Consider the following 15,652-nt stretch of genomic DNA (forward strand, 5'->3'; position numbering starts at 1 on the left):
CGCCTCGGAGGATTGCCAGGAATGGAAGAGGAAGCAAGGTTAGAAACTAGTGGGTTTGGGTGGTTAGGGAGTTTATTATGGAAGGAATGATAACGAAAATCAGTCACCGCAAAATAATTGTGGTCAACTGAAGGCTTTGAGGTTTCAATGCAAGCACTGCAATTGTTAGATGGAGTGCGGAATGCGCCAGATGTATTTAATAAAACTTTTTTGAAAAATAAGATGTGGAAAGTGTTAAAGTACATAATTATTAAAACTCAATAGATAATAGAATAAATAAAAGGCTTAGGTTGCAAATAATCTCCGATGTATGTTATCACTGTCTATTGCATCGCTATCCTCCTGTGTACGTTTCGGTCTACCCCTCGAGCGTACAAACCCTACTAATTTAATCGGCGTTCGCTGCAATATTATTTCCTGGATATTCTTTACCGAATCCAGTTCACACAATTCGGCGCTTTGTTGTCTTATAAATTCTTCATCTAACATATCCTTCTTGAGTTAAAATATATCATATTTCACTTTATTTTTAAATATTTTGACCCAAACTGATGTTAGATTATTGTTTTAGGGTTAATTGATCTATGGAACGTTCCACACCAATTCTTTCAAACCTGCTTTGACCTAGGTTTGTTCAGTAAAGCAGAACAACGAGGCTGTCTTATTACCTCGAACATATTGAATAACCTATTTTATATGTTCAATACTTAAAATTTCGAGCTGTGAAAGACGGCTGTTGATTTTTTCAAGATATCGCTCAACCACCATTTTTTTCCTTAATGAAGAGTACCCACTTTATGAGTCTGGGTGGATCTAAGGAGAGTTAACAGGGTTGACTCACGACTACAGTAACAGAATTAATAATTATCTGCCACTGTCGGAATCGTACCCGGATCCTTGGAATTAGTTGCCTCCTATTGTTACAATATAACCAATAATATTTTTATCATTGGTCTCCAATTTAGCTTTTCTATAAAAGATCATATGAATTTAATAGCTAGGAAAAATATTGCGATCGAAAACATACTTCATAAGGTCCCTTTAAAATTTATCAAAATAACTAAGTCTTGCAAAATGATATATCACGTGATGTGAATATGCTCAAATATAATTAGCTATTTCACTATAATTTACGATTTATCGTTTCATCTTATCTAAACACGGGGCCAATATTTAAACCATAATAAATACAAATTCCTCAATAAGCTGGGAGGAGTTTACCACTAAGATCTTTTATTAAGACCTGAAGGAATCGGTTGTGGAAAAAAATAAGTCCGTGACTCAAGAAAAATCTGTGGATATGAAAGACAGAGAGAAATACTTTATTCATTCATGCTGCCCAAATACATCGGACTGCTACATTACACAGCACACTTATCAATCCTTGATCGGACATATATAAATTACATATTTTTAAATGGTATAATAAAAAAGAAATAAAACATTTTTTTTTTCCCGGTTTTCTTTTACAATTACAAATTTCAGTATACACACCAAATACAAATATTTCAATTCATTCCTTTTTTTCTTTCCCTTTTTTGTTCCTTTAATTTCACCATTTCACAATTTTTAGTTCACCCGATCAACAGATTCAGTCTCCCGAATTCCCCCTCTCAGATCTTCCCCAATGACTCGCTAAACAAATTCACTATCAGACGGCAATGTGAGATCAGACCATTAATAATAGTCACAGCAGTAGATCAGTTTACAGTAAAACAAACAAATAAATACATTTTACCAAAACAAAACTAATAAATAGATTGAAAGGAAAATATAATTAAAAAATGTGTTAGTCTTTAATTTATCTATTTTTTTTTTCAAATAAATCTAACTTTTTTGTAGAACGCTCTTATTTATAATTTTTTTTACTTTCACTTACCTTAGCTTATTTAAAAAAATATGAATCAGAAATTACATATTTAACGTGTATGACTGGGATTTGATACCAACTTTCTCATTACAATTGACGTAAGAGCTTCTACTTTCAAACACGGTTTTAACAATTAATTAAAATATCAAGTTTAATCAATGCATAATTACGGGGTCATTATTATGAATTAGGTGTTTCCTTATAGAACTAGAGATTAAATGCCCAATTAAAAAAATTGTTTCCTCTAAATAAGTGTTATCCTTTTTTTACAAATAATTAACCGTCCCTCATTTTTAGTAGTAGATAATAAAAATTGACAACTAGAAACGATGAAAGAATTTGATAATTAAATTAAAGAGAAATATTTACTCTAGTTGTTTTTACACTATTTATTTTTTATTTAATGTAATTTACAACTGTACAAAATAATACAATAAGTAAATATGTAGCATGTTTCATATACACTTGAAAATCTTGGGAAGGAACCACCCATTGGTGGTAATTCAAACATTAATTGAAATTAGAGTCCCGTGGCCATCTTCTTTTTCAGACGCCTCGGAGGATTATCAGGGATTGTTAAGGATAAAAGATTAAGGATTAATGGGTTAGGATGGTTAAGGAGTTTTAAATGAAAAAACGCATATATCTTTTGGCCAAATCTGCAACGAATGGGATGTTAAGGTCTTTGTGAATGAGTTTATTTGTAACATAATAAGGAGCATCAATGATTTTAGGTAGGATTTTGGATTGTAAGGATTGGATGCGGGAGGAATTTGATGATTTGGTGGAACTCCAGAGCTCAATTCCATATGTCCAAATTGGTCTGATTATCGTAGTGTATACTAATTTTTTGTAGTGAATGGGAAGTTTAGAGCGTTTGTCAAGTAAGTGTTGTAGCAATCGGAATCTACGAGTAGTTTCTTGTCGTTTCAGTCTTGTGTGTTATAGTATTTATAATGTGATACATTTATCTCAATTATTGTTTCTCTTATGTAAGAAAGAGGTAACCTGTTTTTATGAGATCCCTTTTTTGTGCCCAAAGGTGATGTCGAAGGAATGCCGCGGCCAGTACAACAGCCACTGCCTCAAGCTGAACCTTCTCCGGATGGTATCAAGGGCCGGATCAGGAGCGTTCTCTATCCTTCCTGGAGTTTCCTTGTCCTGGACACGCCCGCACTTAGACCTGGAGCCGGCCCAGCTCGAAGACCAGGAGAGGCTCGACACCATCCTCCTCGATCAGCTGGGTGATACCCTCTCCAACATCAGCCTCTCCGTCAAGATCCTCGATAGGGAAGCTCCACTTTCCTTCGCCAAGGCTTACCTTGGAGAATCAGCCTTCACAGGTAGTAAGTCTAGCAATTATTTAAATCAGTTCATAGCCAACCTTCAGGTCATCTTAGCAACTTAGAGTCCGAAGCGGCACCGGTTCAAATCCGGCCTGGGCAGGTTGACATTTATTTCATACGGAATAAATTTCAACTTACCCTTTCTGGCTAGAATAAATTGATAACCTGTAGGATAACCAGAAATTGCCAGGTAGGCAGAACATTAAACAAAAAAATTAAGCAACTGTTTTTCCCATGCTTTCAACTAAATTACTATTTTCCTTAACGAGTTCTTAAGATTCCATGATTCAAGCTATCCAAAAGCCTGCCAACTCCTGAAATTTCCTAAACAAATGTGGAATGTATTTGCTAAACTTTCTATGAAGAGACTAATGAATGATCAGTTAAGGTGGCTTTATACCATTTTCCTAGATGTATATCTTTTCCAGTTTTACAGCCAAAAAGCCTTCTACATTCTTAGATTGATTCCTCCGATTTCCTATGTCCATACTTTAAATACCACACTTTTACTCGCATACTCCTATAGAAATATGTCCTTTAGAAAATCTTTCATTATCGATGTTACTTTCAATTAAAACCTTATTTTCTCTTTCATTCTTTTTCTCAACAAATTTAATTTAGTGGCATAAAAGTTGAAAATGTCCTAAATTACGTAGAACATATCAAGGGCAGGCATGAAGGAGGCAGTACACAATGGTATACCCTCCTGGCTTTCAATAGAACTATAGTATCAGGAAGGTTCCTCACCCAACTTTGGTGCGAATGTTTGATGTACCAATATGATTTTCTGTAGTTAAAATACGTAGGTCAGTCAGAAATTCAGGGAGGTGAGTTCCCATTATCAGTCTTAAAATTGTGATCAAAACGTTTATGTTTTTCCTTAATTTATGTCTTTCGTTTTCCTTTTTTAATATTTATAAAGAATAGATAGAAATAAAAAACATTTTTTGGTGACTGAATAAATTATTTATGTGAAGGAGTACGTGCAGGATAAAGGATGATGTGAAACAACCATAAGACGAAGGTAAAATATTAACAAAAAAAAAAAGAAAAAAGAGTTTTGCTGTATTTTGGCCTACTGGTACTGGTAATGGTAATGATGAGGGGGACAAGTCCAGCAAGTGGGCCTATTGGTCCTTTTTGCCAACTCTAAGACAGACCAATAGAATGACTCTTTTATATACCATAACTTTTATTCCTCTATGTCGATCCTTTTTGAATTTCTAATGAAATTTAAAACGGACGCCTTGTCTATAGAGAAAGCCTCATTTTCTGTGATTCTATCAGAGCCTAGAAGCCTATATCTAAGTGATGCATACCGGCCACAGTCTGCTATGTGATGTAAGGCAGTCTCTGGGGCCTGTCCGCATAAGCAGCAGGTTTCATCATGGACTACTCCACATATCTTGAGATGTCTTCTAAGTCTGCAATGAATTGTAAGAACTCCAATTAATAATCAGAGTTCATTTCTGTTTAGGCCTAGCAGCCACTTAGTTTTAGAAGTATATTTTGTGTGGAAACATTCGCGAAATCGTATTGAGGACTTTGACCCTTCCTTTTTCTTTCACCAAAACTTATGGTGTTGGAGCAGCCTTTATCAATTTTCTTAAAGCTCTTCGACCACTGGCCACTTTTCGACCAGTGGCCACTTTTTGACTCCACCCAGTCATATAAACAGAGTGATTTCTCTGTTCCTTTCACGTCTAATATAAGGCCATTCCATTAATATCTCAGTAGTTCGCATTGTTCATTTTTCATCAATCTTGCTTCTCATATTTGATATTGATCGGCATTCTATGAACGAACCACATTAATTTTCTATGAATATTTTTGAATAGTGGTTTCTTCTCTTATTCTTTTATTTCTCATTCGTCCAATATTAGCTTTCATCAGGAATTTAATTTTTATGACTTGAATTTTTTAATACAATGCGAACTTTCATCTGCATAGATGTGTACGTAAGACTTGTTTATGTATAGTTATCTTTGTTTTCATCTCTACTTCCCTTTTTTCAATGATGACGTTACGGCGGCGTTGGTACATATTTGTTGCTTTCTTCTCTTCTTGTATTTATCTCGGAATCCATCCTCCCATTATCATTAATTTTGATTCCTAAATATTGACATTCATCGACCTGTGTCCAGATTTAAACCTCTACAAATCACTATTCCCTATTCCCTATAACCTCTTTTCGACACTACCATATACTTACATGCTAAAGTTTCTCCCAAGCTTATGGTCCCTTTGCTTTATGTGATTAAATGCTTTCTGTGTAATGAGAATGTTATCAGTGAATACTAAATTATTATATATACAGGATACATTTTCCAATTTCCTACATTCTGTTTTAGACTCTTTAGTTTGACTTCCTATATTATTCTTTCTATGTATATTACTAACAATAATGGGTTTAAGCCATTCCTTTGCTTTACACCTGGTTCTATTTCAAATTTGATTTATTGCCTTTAAGTCTTACAATCCCATAAACTTTTCGATATAAGCTAAGCATTGCCTGAGTTGAGCTAGTGGGAACTCCTTTTTATTCTAATGCCTGCTTGAGTTCCACCTGGGGTACATTGTCAAATGTCCCTGAGAGGTCTATTATCAAACCTAAACATCAGCTTAACCTTTAGCTGAAAAACTAATTGCAACCAACAAAGGAACATGATAACACCATCCAGCTTGTTTCTATTCGGTAGAAGGGTAATTAATAAGTAAACCATGAATGAACTTTAATCTAAACATATTATTTTATTCCTTGGGAACAGCTAGTCCCGCAAAAAAAAAAAAAAAATACTTATTATACTATAGTTCATATTGTGGATTCTTCTTTGCAGGACGGCGGAAGGACAGGTATGGAGGTGCCCTCGCTGCTGCTGGTTTGATGTCCGGAGGTACTATGCTTGCAGTAGGTCTTAGTGCTCTTGCTGCTATGGCTGGCAAGGCTCTCATGGCATCTCTTCTTGCTCTTATGTTGGCAGGAATATCCGCCCTCAAAGGGAACGGAGAAGACAGCAAGACAACTTACGAGATAGTCGCCAAGCCAGTTGTCTCCCATCAGCACACTCATTCTAGTGAGGTAATGTCTTAAAGTAAAGCTATTCAGTTTCAGTCTAACTTTGTAATAGTGTGTGTGAAGCAAATATTCAGGGGAACCTGTTTACGCTTTTAGCCTTTTTAAAGAGTTTAAAGGTGAAATAGCCAGAAGTTATTAACTTTAAAAATCTCTTAAAACGCACTCATAATTAACACTATTTCAATTGACCCTGATGCACAGTGAGATTAAAAATTTGATCTCCAGTGTGGCTGGAGTTCACTTGTAAAAATTATGGGCATCCATATGGATTCCCTTGTAAAGAATGTCACTGGAATTCCTTCAGTAAAATTCCCTTTTCGGGGACTGTGAAAATGATTTCCTCTTTATGTAGGAGGATAGTCCAGGTGGTGGTCAATAAAGGTATCAGAATGGTAAAAGAGAACTATTTATTTTTTCCATTATTCAGTTCTATTGTACTTCTAAAATAAAAATAATAATCGACAATGTTTTTTTAAAATATTTACTAAATAATTTAAACAAATAAATAATTTTAAAATAAATTACAAGTAATTTAAATATAATTTACTATTTACTCCACTATTTACTTCATTATGTCAATTTAAAAATTTAATGAGTTGTTGAGACTTGGCCAAACTTTAGTAGTAATTATGCTTCATTCTTTTGTTATTTAAATTTATTTAATGGACAAATGTCAACTTATAAAAAAAAAAAAAGAATTCATATTAAATTCTGAAAATAAGTCCACGTTTTCCATTTTTTTTTTGTTTCATAATTTTGAAATTATTTATTAAAATTAAATGCATATTTTTTTTTAAAACTTTTAATTGCATAAAATTTTTATTTTAGAAGAGCAGTAAAACTAGATAAGGGGCGAAAAATCCCAAAACATTGTTAAATGCAAAGGAAAAATAAACAATGAACAAATAACCCAGTTATTACAATAAAAAGGACTATTTGTTCATTCTTCATTGCCACATTGTCTGCTTCTTTCATTGCAATGCTTTATTATTTATTACTGAGAAAGAAAAATAATAAATTATTTCAAAGGTTTGGATGTACTAAGCCAGAGAAGCACGGCACCAAGATAGGGTGTCCCACATCAAGACATAGTGTATTTTTTAAAATTTTAATTAATAAATTTAAATTACAACATTTTTTAAACTGTTTTTCACATAAATGCTTTAAGTTTTATGCATTTAAAAAAAAAAAGATGATTAAAGATTAATAAAAAAAAAAAAAGGTAGAATATTGGGGGTTTTCTTTTCGCATAAAAGAATTAATTTAAATGAGGAAGGTTTTCAGATTTAAAAAAAAAAAAATATTTGCCAGTCAAATTTAAACTTAGTGAACTGGTAACATGATTTATTGGTTTAAAACTATTAGTAGGAAAAACACATGTTTTTTTCCCCCCTAAATTAATCAATTTTCAGAATATTGTATAAATTTTAATTTTGGAAGAAAGAATATTATGAGGAGGGTATGTTCCAAGGAAAGGTGAAGTCAAAAAGGCGAGATGAACTTCACGGGTGTGGCAGTTTTGTTCATTTGTGCTACCAATAAAACAACTTAGCCTAGCTGATTCACTTTTTTTTTTTTTTAAATTACTTTAAGTAAATTTAATTTATTGACGCTTTCTCTATTTAGGTAATCCATGGTGGTCATCATTACAAGAGGAGCATTCCAGCTCAGCACATGGCTTATATGATGCAAATACCCAAGTAACAGAAGTAATAGATTCATATCTAACCCCCCAAGCCTTGAGGCCTTTCAGACAGCAACAGCCAAACCAAAGATCATTACTCAAAAGTCGACAGCTCAAAGAGTACTCAACTTGAACAACTTACTTTTCACATGTAAAATACGCACAAAACTATTCCTTCGATACGACTATGTGTGATATTATTTATTTGTATTTATTTAGTATTTATTTTATTTGTCTGTATTTATATAGCTTTAATGTGTTCAATGTAGATTTTGAGATAGAATAAATATTTTTAAGTGTAAATGAATTTACTTTATTCCTGATAAATTTCTGCCTATTCACAATTTAAAAAAGAAGTAGATTTTAAATCTATTTCAGAAAAGGAGGCCAATAGAAAGATACATCACAACTTTTTATTTTATTATTTTAGTTCTAATGAAAAACTGCATAATGGGGATAATTGTTGGTCATCAGTATATAGTTAGCTAAAAATATATATTGTAATATACTCTTTTTGAGTAAATAGTATATTTAGATGTATAAAGGGTTTTTAATATGTTTTATTTTATGTATCATTTTAATATTGTTCATTTGTTTTGTTGAACCAAAAAGCAAGCTAACCAATTTTCATTATTCATAATAATAATAAAAATAAATTCTTGATTCAAAACAAAACCAAGATGGCGGTACGTATCCTTCAAAAAGTCTGTTGAATCAAGGCCATGTTGAGCAGATTCTAAAAACTATTTTAACTCTTCCCATCATAATTGAAAATACAGTAAATTTAAGAAAAAAATAGAAGTCAAGAAATAGTGCTAAACAATAATATTCAGAAAGTAAATCATTTGCAAAAATCCCTAACTGTTGTGCGACAATCAATGTTTACATGCAACCTCGAGACAGGTTTAGATTTTTGGCGAGATTCGTTGTTTGGGCGCGATTGGGAAATGATGTTTCCAGGATGAGGAAATCCTCATCAATTTCTGTCCAGCAAGGGTGGACATCTTGAGAAAAGAGGACAACCAAAAGTCACCCAAGAAGAAAAAGGGACTCTTTGTTTGGAACGCCTAACAACACACTTCGGTGGATGAGAAGTAACTAAAAAACTGTAAGAGGACCAATACTTTGTTTTGTTAGTGTTTGTTTACCGAGAGATTGTCAACATTTAGTGTTAGTTAATTGAGGAAATCATCAAAAAGAAGAGTCTATGAAATTGGTTAGTTTTGTTGTACCTAAATTTAAATACATGTGTAAAAGAGATATTAATTTAATTAAGTGTTAATAGTAAAAGTGTCTGTTTCTGATTGCCTAGAAACCCGCCCTGAGAAAAGAGTCTATTATATTATAAAATTTAAATAAAATTCTATTATCTATTTAATATTAAAGTTTTTAATTTGAACCCAACCTATCTTTTAAGATATGAGAATTGAGTTAAAAAATATAAAATTTCAATTTATTTTATTTTAATAATTTTTAAATATTACAAAATATATATTTTTTTTACCACAGCTCTGGCCATTTCCTTCTAATTTACATATGATCAGTCATTAATATGTAATTAAATACACATTAAATAGTTTTTTGGCAATATATGAAAACATCAATAGAAATATTGATATTATATAATCTCCTTCTAATGTTTAAACAAGAATAAGTATAATTAATTTGCTTTAATCTTCCTAATCTTTAATGGGACCACATATTTTTAATTTTTTAAATAACATTTGAAGAAATCCCGTTGACACTTCTCAGGTTCAATAAATTTTAGCATGAAACTATCTGGAATATTTATGGATAGAACTGGAAACATTAGATACTATTTGTAAATATATATATATACATTTTTCCTCTCTCAATAACACGATTTGGTTCCTTCCATGGTTTTAGATGATGTTTTTTTGTTTACTTATTTAAAAATACTTTATAATAAGTTTAAGAATACCAAAATAATAATTTTGCATATAAAAAAAAAATATTTGTAAAGATATTTTTTTTCAAATAGCCAGATAAAAAAAAGGAATCGCAGAGTTTGGTCAATATTAAAACATACAAAAATTTTTTCGAAATGACAACAATAGCAAGATGCTAGTTATACCCAGGGAAAGATAGCAAAAGTTCAAAACTCTTGCAGAAACTTTGAGTATAAGATGCATTGAATAAAAAAAAAAAAAACAGTGAGTGATTAATTTTTGAAGCTTAATTATTGAAAAAAAATTTGGTTTAATTTAACTAAATTTCATACCCATTAATTGAATCCCAAAATCTCCAATCCCATATCACAGCCCTCGAAGAATGGTGTCGTAATTGGAGGATTAAGTTAAATTCCAGCAAATCCCATCAAATCACCTTTACTCTTTGTCGTAAACCTACTGACTGCCCTAAGTTTCATTTAATGATGTTACTCTTACCCCTGTCAAACAGATCTGCTACCTTGGACTACATTTGGAGAAACGATTAACCTGGAATCCTCACACAAGACTGAAAAGACATGAAACTGCACGTCGATTTTGACTATTACAGCACTTACTAGACAAACGGTTTAAACTTCCAACACATTACAAAAGACTGATCTACATGACTGTAATAAGGCCTATCTGGACACATGGAGTTGAGCTTTGGGGCTTCACTAAACCTTCTAATTCCTCTCGTATTCAATCCTTACAATCCAAAATCCTTCATAAAATCCTCAATGCTCCTTAATTTGTCACAAATAAAATCATACATAAAGACCTTAATGTTCCCTATGTAACCGATCTAGCCCGAACCAGATATCAATCCTTCCATTGTAAACTCCCCAACCACTCAAACCCTCTGTTTCTAATCTTGCATCCTCTTCCATTCCTGACAATCCTCCGAGGTGCCTGAAAGGAAGATGGCCACGAGACCAGCTAATGTAAAATGTCATTAGAGTGCTACCAATGGGTAGTTTCTCTACACGCCTGTAACACTCCAATTTAACTTAGATCAGATTTACTAAATGTATTATAATGTACAGTTGTAAATAGCAATAAATAAATATTAAAAAAAAAAAATTCATACAATTAAATTTTTGAAAAATTTATATTTATTTCTAGTAGCTTGACTAAGAAATTATTGGATACATGAATTTTAAGTTTAAAATACGCAAATGAAGGAATTACTTTTAGATCACAATCTAAGTAAAAAGAAGAGGCAATTTTAATTTATTTTTTGATTAGACAAAAAGGAAACACAACTCAAACTTGAACCATTACCAAGACCCCAAAACATGTACCAAGTTTTTCAATTTCTAATTTTTTAATGTGGTGTTGAAAAAGGATAAAATAGTTCATGATTTTAAACTACCCCATGGTACTTAATGTTTTATAAGACTGGTGGTACCTTAAGGTTTTATACACTCCTATTTGCAAATATAAAAAAGTATTTATTAGTTACTTTAATTTTTTTTTTTTTTTTTTATGACAAGTCATTCTTTTAGGACCTATATATTTCAATGGGAATGTCAAGGAAAATGTTGTGAATGAAATTATTTTAATTTTTTTTATTTAATACATCATAAACAATGTTTAGCGGCTGTCACGATGTTTGGGACTGTCACCCCATTAACAGGTATTTGCTATATTGTCATTTTCAGCATATATTGTCATGTACAATTCGAAGATTGTACAAGAATTTGCTATTAATATTGGTCATACGGTCTTCACTCAAAACCATATTTATATCTTCTTAATACTATAGTATGTACTGGATAAGTTTCATTAAATGTTGTTTATAATGTATTAAATTAAGAAAATTGAAATAAGTAAGAGTACTTTCATTCACTATATCTCATTTGTGAGTTTTAATGAACTCATCCAGTAGAACCTATAACATTAAGAAGATATAAATATAGTTTTGAATGAAGACTATATGACTATTAATTAATAGTAAATTCTTCTTCTCCGAATTATGCTGCATCATGACAATACAGCAAATGCCTGATGATGAAGTGACAGTCCGGAAATGTCATTTATGATGTGTTAAATAAAAAAAAAAAAAAATAAGGAACAGTTACTTTCATTCACTATATCTAATTACTTTATTAAAACTCATCCAGTAGAACCTATAACAATAATGTACTCATATAAATATAAATGTTTTGAAGAGAAATGTCAGTATTAAAAAAAAATCACATAACCTGATGCAACACAAGCACATACTAGAGTGATTCTATTATTTATGTAGGTTTGAAATTGTTCAAAGGCTTACTAAAACAATGTAAACTGTAAATTACTTTGAAAAAGAAGAATATTTCAGCCAAACATTTTCTGGCATGATCGATATCTTTTAAAGTTCCTTGAGCAATTGAAGTCCAGAACAAGCCATAAAAGTGCCACTATATGATAAGAGATTTAACCTATTTTTTTCTTTATCTGAATTTAATGCTCTCCTAATAGATGAAGAATACCTTCGAGCACCATAATACATTGAAAAAGTTGAAAAATCAGTCTTAAATAAGCAAATTATCATTCATTTAAATTTAAAAAGCCATGCTTTTTTCCAAATTTTAGATGAATGGTGCGAATCAGAAAAAAATCCTATTTATAAAATAATTACACCTTAAAAATTATTGACCAGTTACTGGCCCATCCCATTAACTAGACCACTAAAATATTTAGGCTAACACTTAGACACTAAATAATCTTGGATGTATATCAAACAAAATCTACATTAAACTGATATAGAGGGTGATTGCGCAGGTTTCACTAAATTCTTTGATACTGTCAGTTGAGTTATGAGTATTTTTATTGATACCAGTGTGAAAGTAAGTTGAGGAAATGGGTAGAAGTGATTTAGATTGTGATAGCCAGGAGGTAACCTAAAGGGGCCTCCATAATGCTTAAAGAATGATATAACATGCATTGAGAATGGGTTTTAGTTCTTTAAAGGAAAATCCCAAAATCTTAAAAATGAAAATAATAAAAAAAATCATACAATAAGTAATAATAAATTGGAGAAGAAAAAAATAAGACAATAATAATTAACAAAAAGAAAAAAACAAATCATATTTATTGAAGTAAATAGCATTAATGTAAAGAATAAAATACCTATAAAATATAAATTATCGAAGAAATTATAAATCATAAGATATTCTCTAAAAATAATAAAGTATGTAGTAGAGATGGCAATAAGGACCAATAGGCCCACTTACCGGATTTGTTCCCCCCACCATTACCAGTACCAGTAACAAAAGATAATAATATAACTTTTTTTTTTAAATTTCTGACATACAGGAGGGAGGGGTCACCTAGAGGTAACTAATTTATTCTAACCGTTGTGGAAGAGTCAAGTTTATATTCCATGGGACTGCCACAAAATAGAAGTCTACTCCCTCTCTCCCCCCCCCCCCATCAGGCTGTATTTGAACCAGTGTCGCTGCAGTTCCAAGGTTGCAGAAACCGATGGCTCAATTCTCTTGGTTACTAATGGCCTTTAAAGATATTGATATATGCAAGTCAATAAGTATTGAAATCTCATTATCTTTGTCAATATTACAACTCAATTAGCTCTGATGAACCTTCTTCAGGGAGCACCAACTAACTGATAAAACTGACAGTCAATATTAGAGCATGCACATGTAAATATATTATAATTGCTAAAATATTGTATAAATCTCTAATTTGTTTGTTATATTGGTCTTTAGCTATCTTTTAGGTATCATGAATTCCTACAAAAGACATGTCCAGCCTCCAGGTCTTTAGATTCCCAGTTGGCCTTTTCCATGTTCCTAACCCTCTTCTTTGAAATTAGAACATGCTAACCTCAACCTTCATCATTCCTTCTTCAAAAATTGGAATCATGTACCATAAATGTTTTCTTTGTCAAATATCTTTGGTTGAACTCGTTTTATTTGTATATATTTTTAATTTAGTTAAGTATTTGTCTGCTAAAAATATTTTCCTATTTGCTGTATATTTTGTATAACTTTTAGTTAAATACTCGCAAATGCTCTTTCCCCATGAGGAATAATTAATGATAATAATTTTAATTTTAAACTAATATAAAATAAAATGAAGCTGGTAATTATATGATTATATGGAGAGATAAAAGGAAAATCATTTAGCTTTAAATTCATTTTTATTTAACCTGGGAGAGGTGAAGCCATATTGGGAAATAAATGTCTATATTTTCCTAGTATTTTTTTTTTTTTTGTATATTTTTCTATGTTCGATTAACCCTTTGATGTTGTTATTGCCATTTGTTTATGTAACTCCATCTTCTATCTTCACACCTATACTCAATTCAGTTTTACTCTGGCCTTCTTTTTACGGTAAGATTGAGCGTTCCTCTCTCACCAGTACACTCCTAACATGACATCTTTTTATTCTCATTTGAGCATTTTTCTCACCTGGATACTTCCTGTATTTTTTATTTTAAATCATGAGCTGAGGTAAGAATATCTTAGATCTTATATAAAATCTAGATTCTTCAGTCCCTGATGGAAGAATTACAATTTTGAATTGCATTGAAAGTAATTCTGAAAATTTTTGTCATCATCATGTCTAGAGATAGAGAAATACTTTATTTATCTATGCTGCCTAAATACATCAGGTTGCTATCTCACACAGCATACTTATCAATCCGTAATCGGACATATATAAACTACACATACATGGTATAATCAGAAAACAGAGATACAATAATAAGATATAATAAACAATTTTTTTTCCCTTACAGTTTCCTTTTACAATCAATTTCGGTCTGTACAACAAATACAAATGTTTCAATTCATTCCTATTTTTCCTTCTCATTTTTTCTCCTCCAATTTCACCCTTAGTCAACAACCAATTTAACTATTTTTTTATTTAGGTCTGAGTTAGATCAAAGTATAGAAGCATTAAATATTTTTGAAACCACTATTTATTTTTTTGGCAAGAAAATAATTTAACATAATAACTATTTGAGTTTTAACTGACCGCACCCGGACCAAATTCTATTTATAATTAATAAATGTTTATAAAATAATTTAGATTGACTAGATTTTAGATTGATGCGTTGACATGAATTCATTCCCAAATTTAGTCCTTCCTGATAGCCAGAGAAAACAAATCAATATTATCCAATCAAAACTTTAGTAACACTTTAAGAAAAAAAAGTCTTTATTGCCAAAAAATGACAACAGTTTCAAAATGTTTAAAAAAAAATCAATTTTTCATTCAGAGTTCTATATCATTAAAACTACTTGCAATTATACACTGGAAAACCTAGTGGAATATAATTTAAAGTAGAGTAAATTTTATGAAATATGAGCCCTAAAAGATTTATTTATATTCAATAGTTCCAGATATAAACGTTTTTTAGAAATTCATAAAAAATTTACTGAGAAATCAGTAGTCAGTGAATCTATTTTGGGAATTCTATATCTGAGGAACCATAAGACGTACATATGTCTGCCAGCACTCAAAAATAAAGGTAATTTAACTTACTTTAATTAAGTATATTACACTTATATTCGTAAGGGTAGTATTTTTTGTGATATTAGCATACGAATATTACTTTTGCACATGAAATTTTGTCCAAACTACTGTAAATAAATTTATTTGAGCAAATATCATAAAAACTACTACTCTTACGAGTACTATAAAGTAGTTTATAACATTTATCTTTGTAGAGGTGCTAGTTTTTATGATATTTACCTAAAGAAATTCACAAAATAT

At 31.2% G+C, this 15,652-nt stretch overlaps 1 protein-coding gene across 2 annotated transcripts in view; it reads left to right on the top strand.

Moving 5' to 3' along the window:
* Positions 1-8,273, top strand: part of LOC106684979 (uncharacterized) — a 21,330-nt gene extending 13,057 nt beyond the window's left edge. Inside the window, exons 2-4 of one of the 2 annotated variants that reach the window (XM_014427383.2) lie at positions 2,913-3,216; positions 6,054-6,295; positions 7,919-8,273. In XM_014427383.2, the coding sequence (XP_014282869.2) occupies positions 2,913-3,216; positions 6,054-6,295; positions 7,919-7,996 (624 nt within the window). In that variant the 3' untranslated portion in view covers positions 7,997-8,273. The remainder of the gene's footprint in view (positions 1-2,912; positions 3,217-6,053; positions 6,296-7,918) is intronic. The other variant, XM_024361980.1, reaches the window with a different exon arrangement.
* The last annotated feature ends 7,379 nt before the right edge of the window (positions 8,274-15,652 follow it).

This window comes from Halyomorpha halys, unplaced genomic scaffold, assembly GCF_000696795.3.
Source record: "Halyomorpha halys isolate HHAL.00 unplaced genomic scaffold, Hhal_1.1 Scaffold640.1, whole genome shotgun sequence".
Classification (NCBI taxonomy): domain Eukaryota; kingdom Metazoa; phylum Arthropoda; class Insecta; order Hemiptera; family Pentatomidae; genus Halyomorpha; species Halyomorpha halys.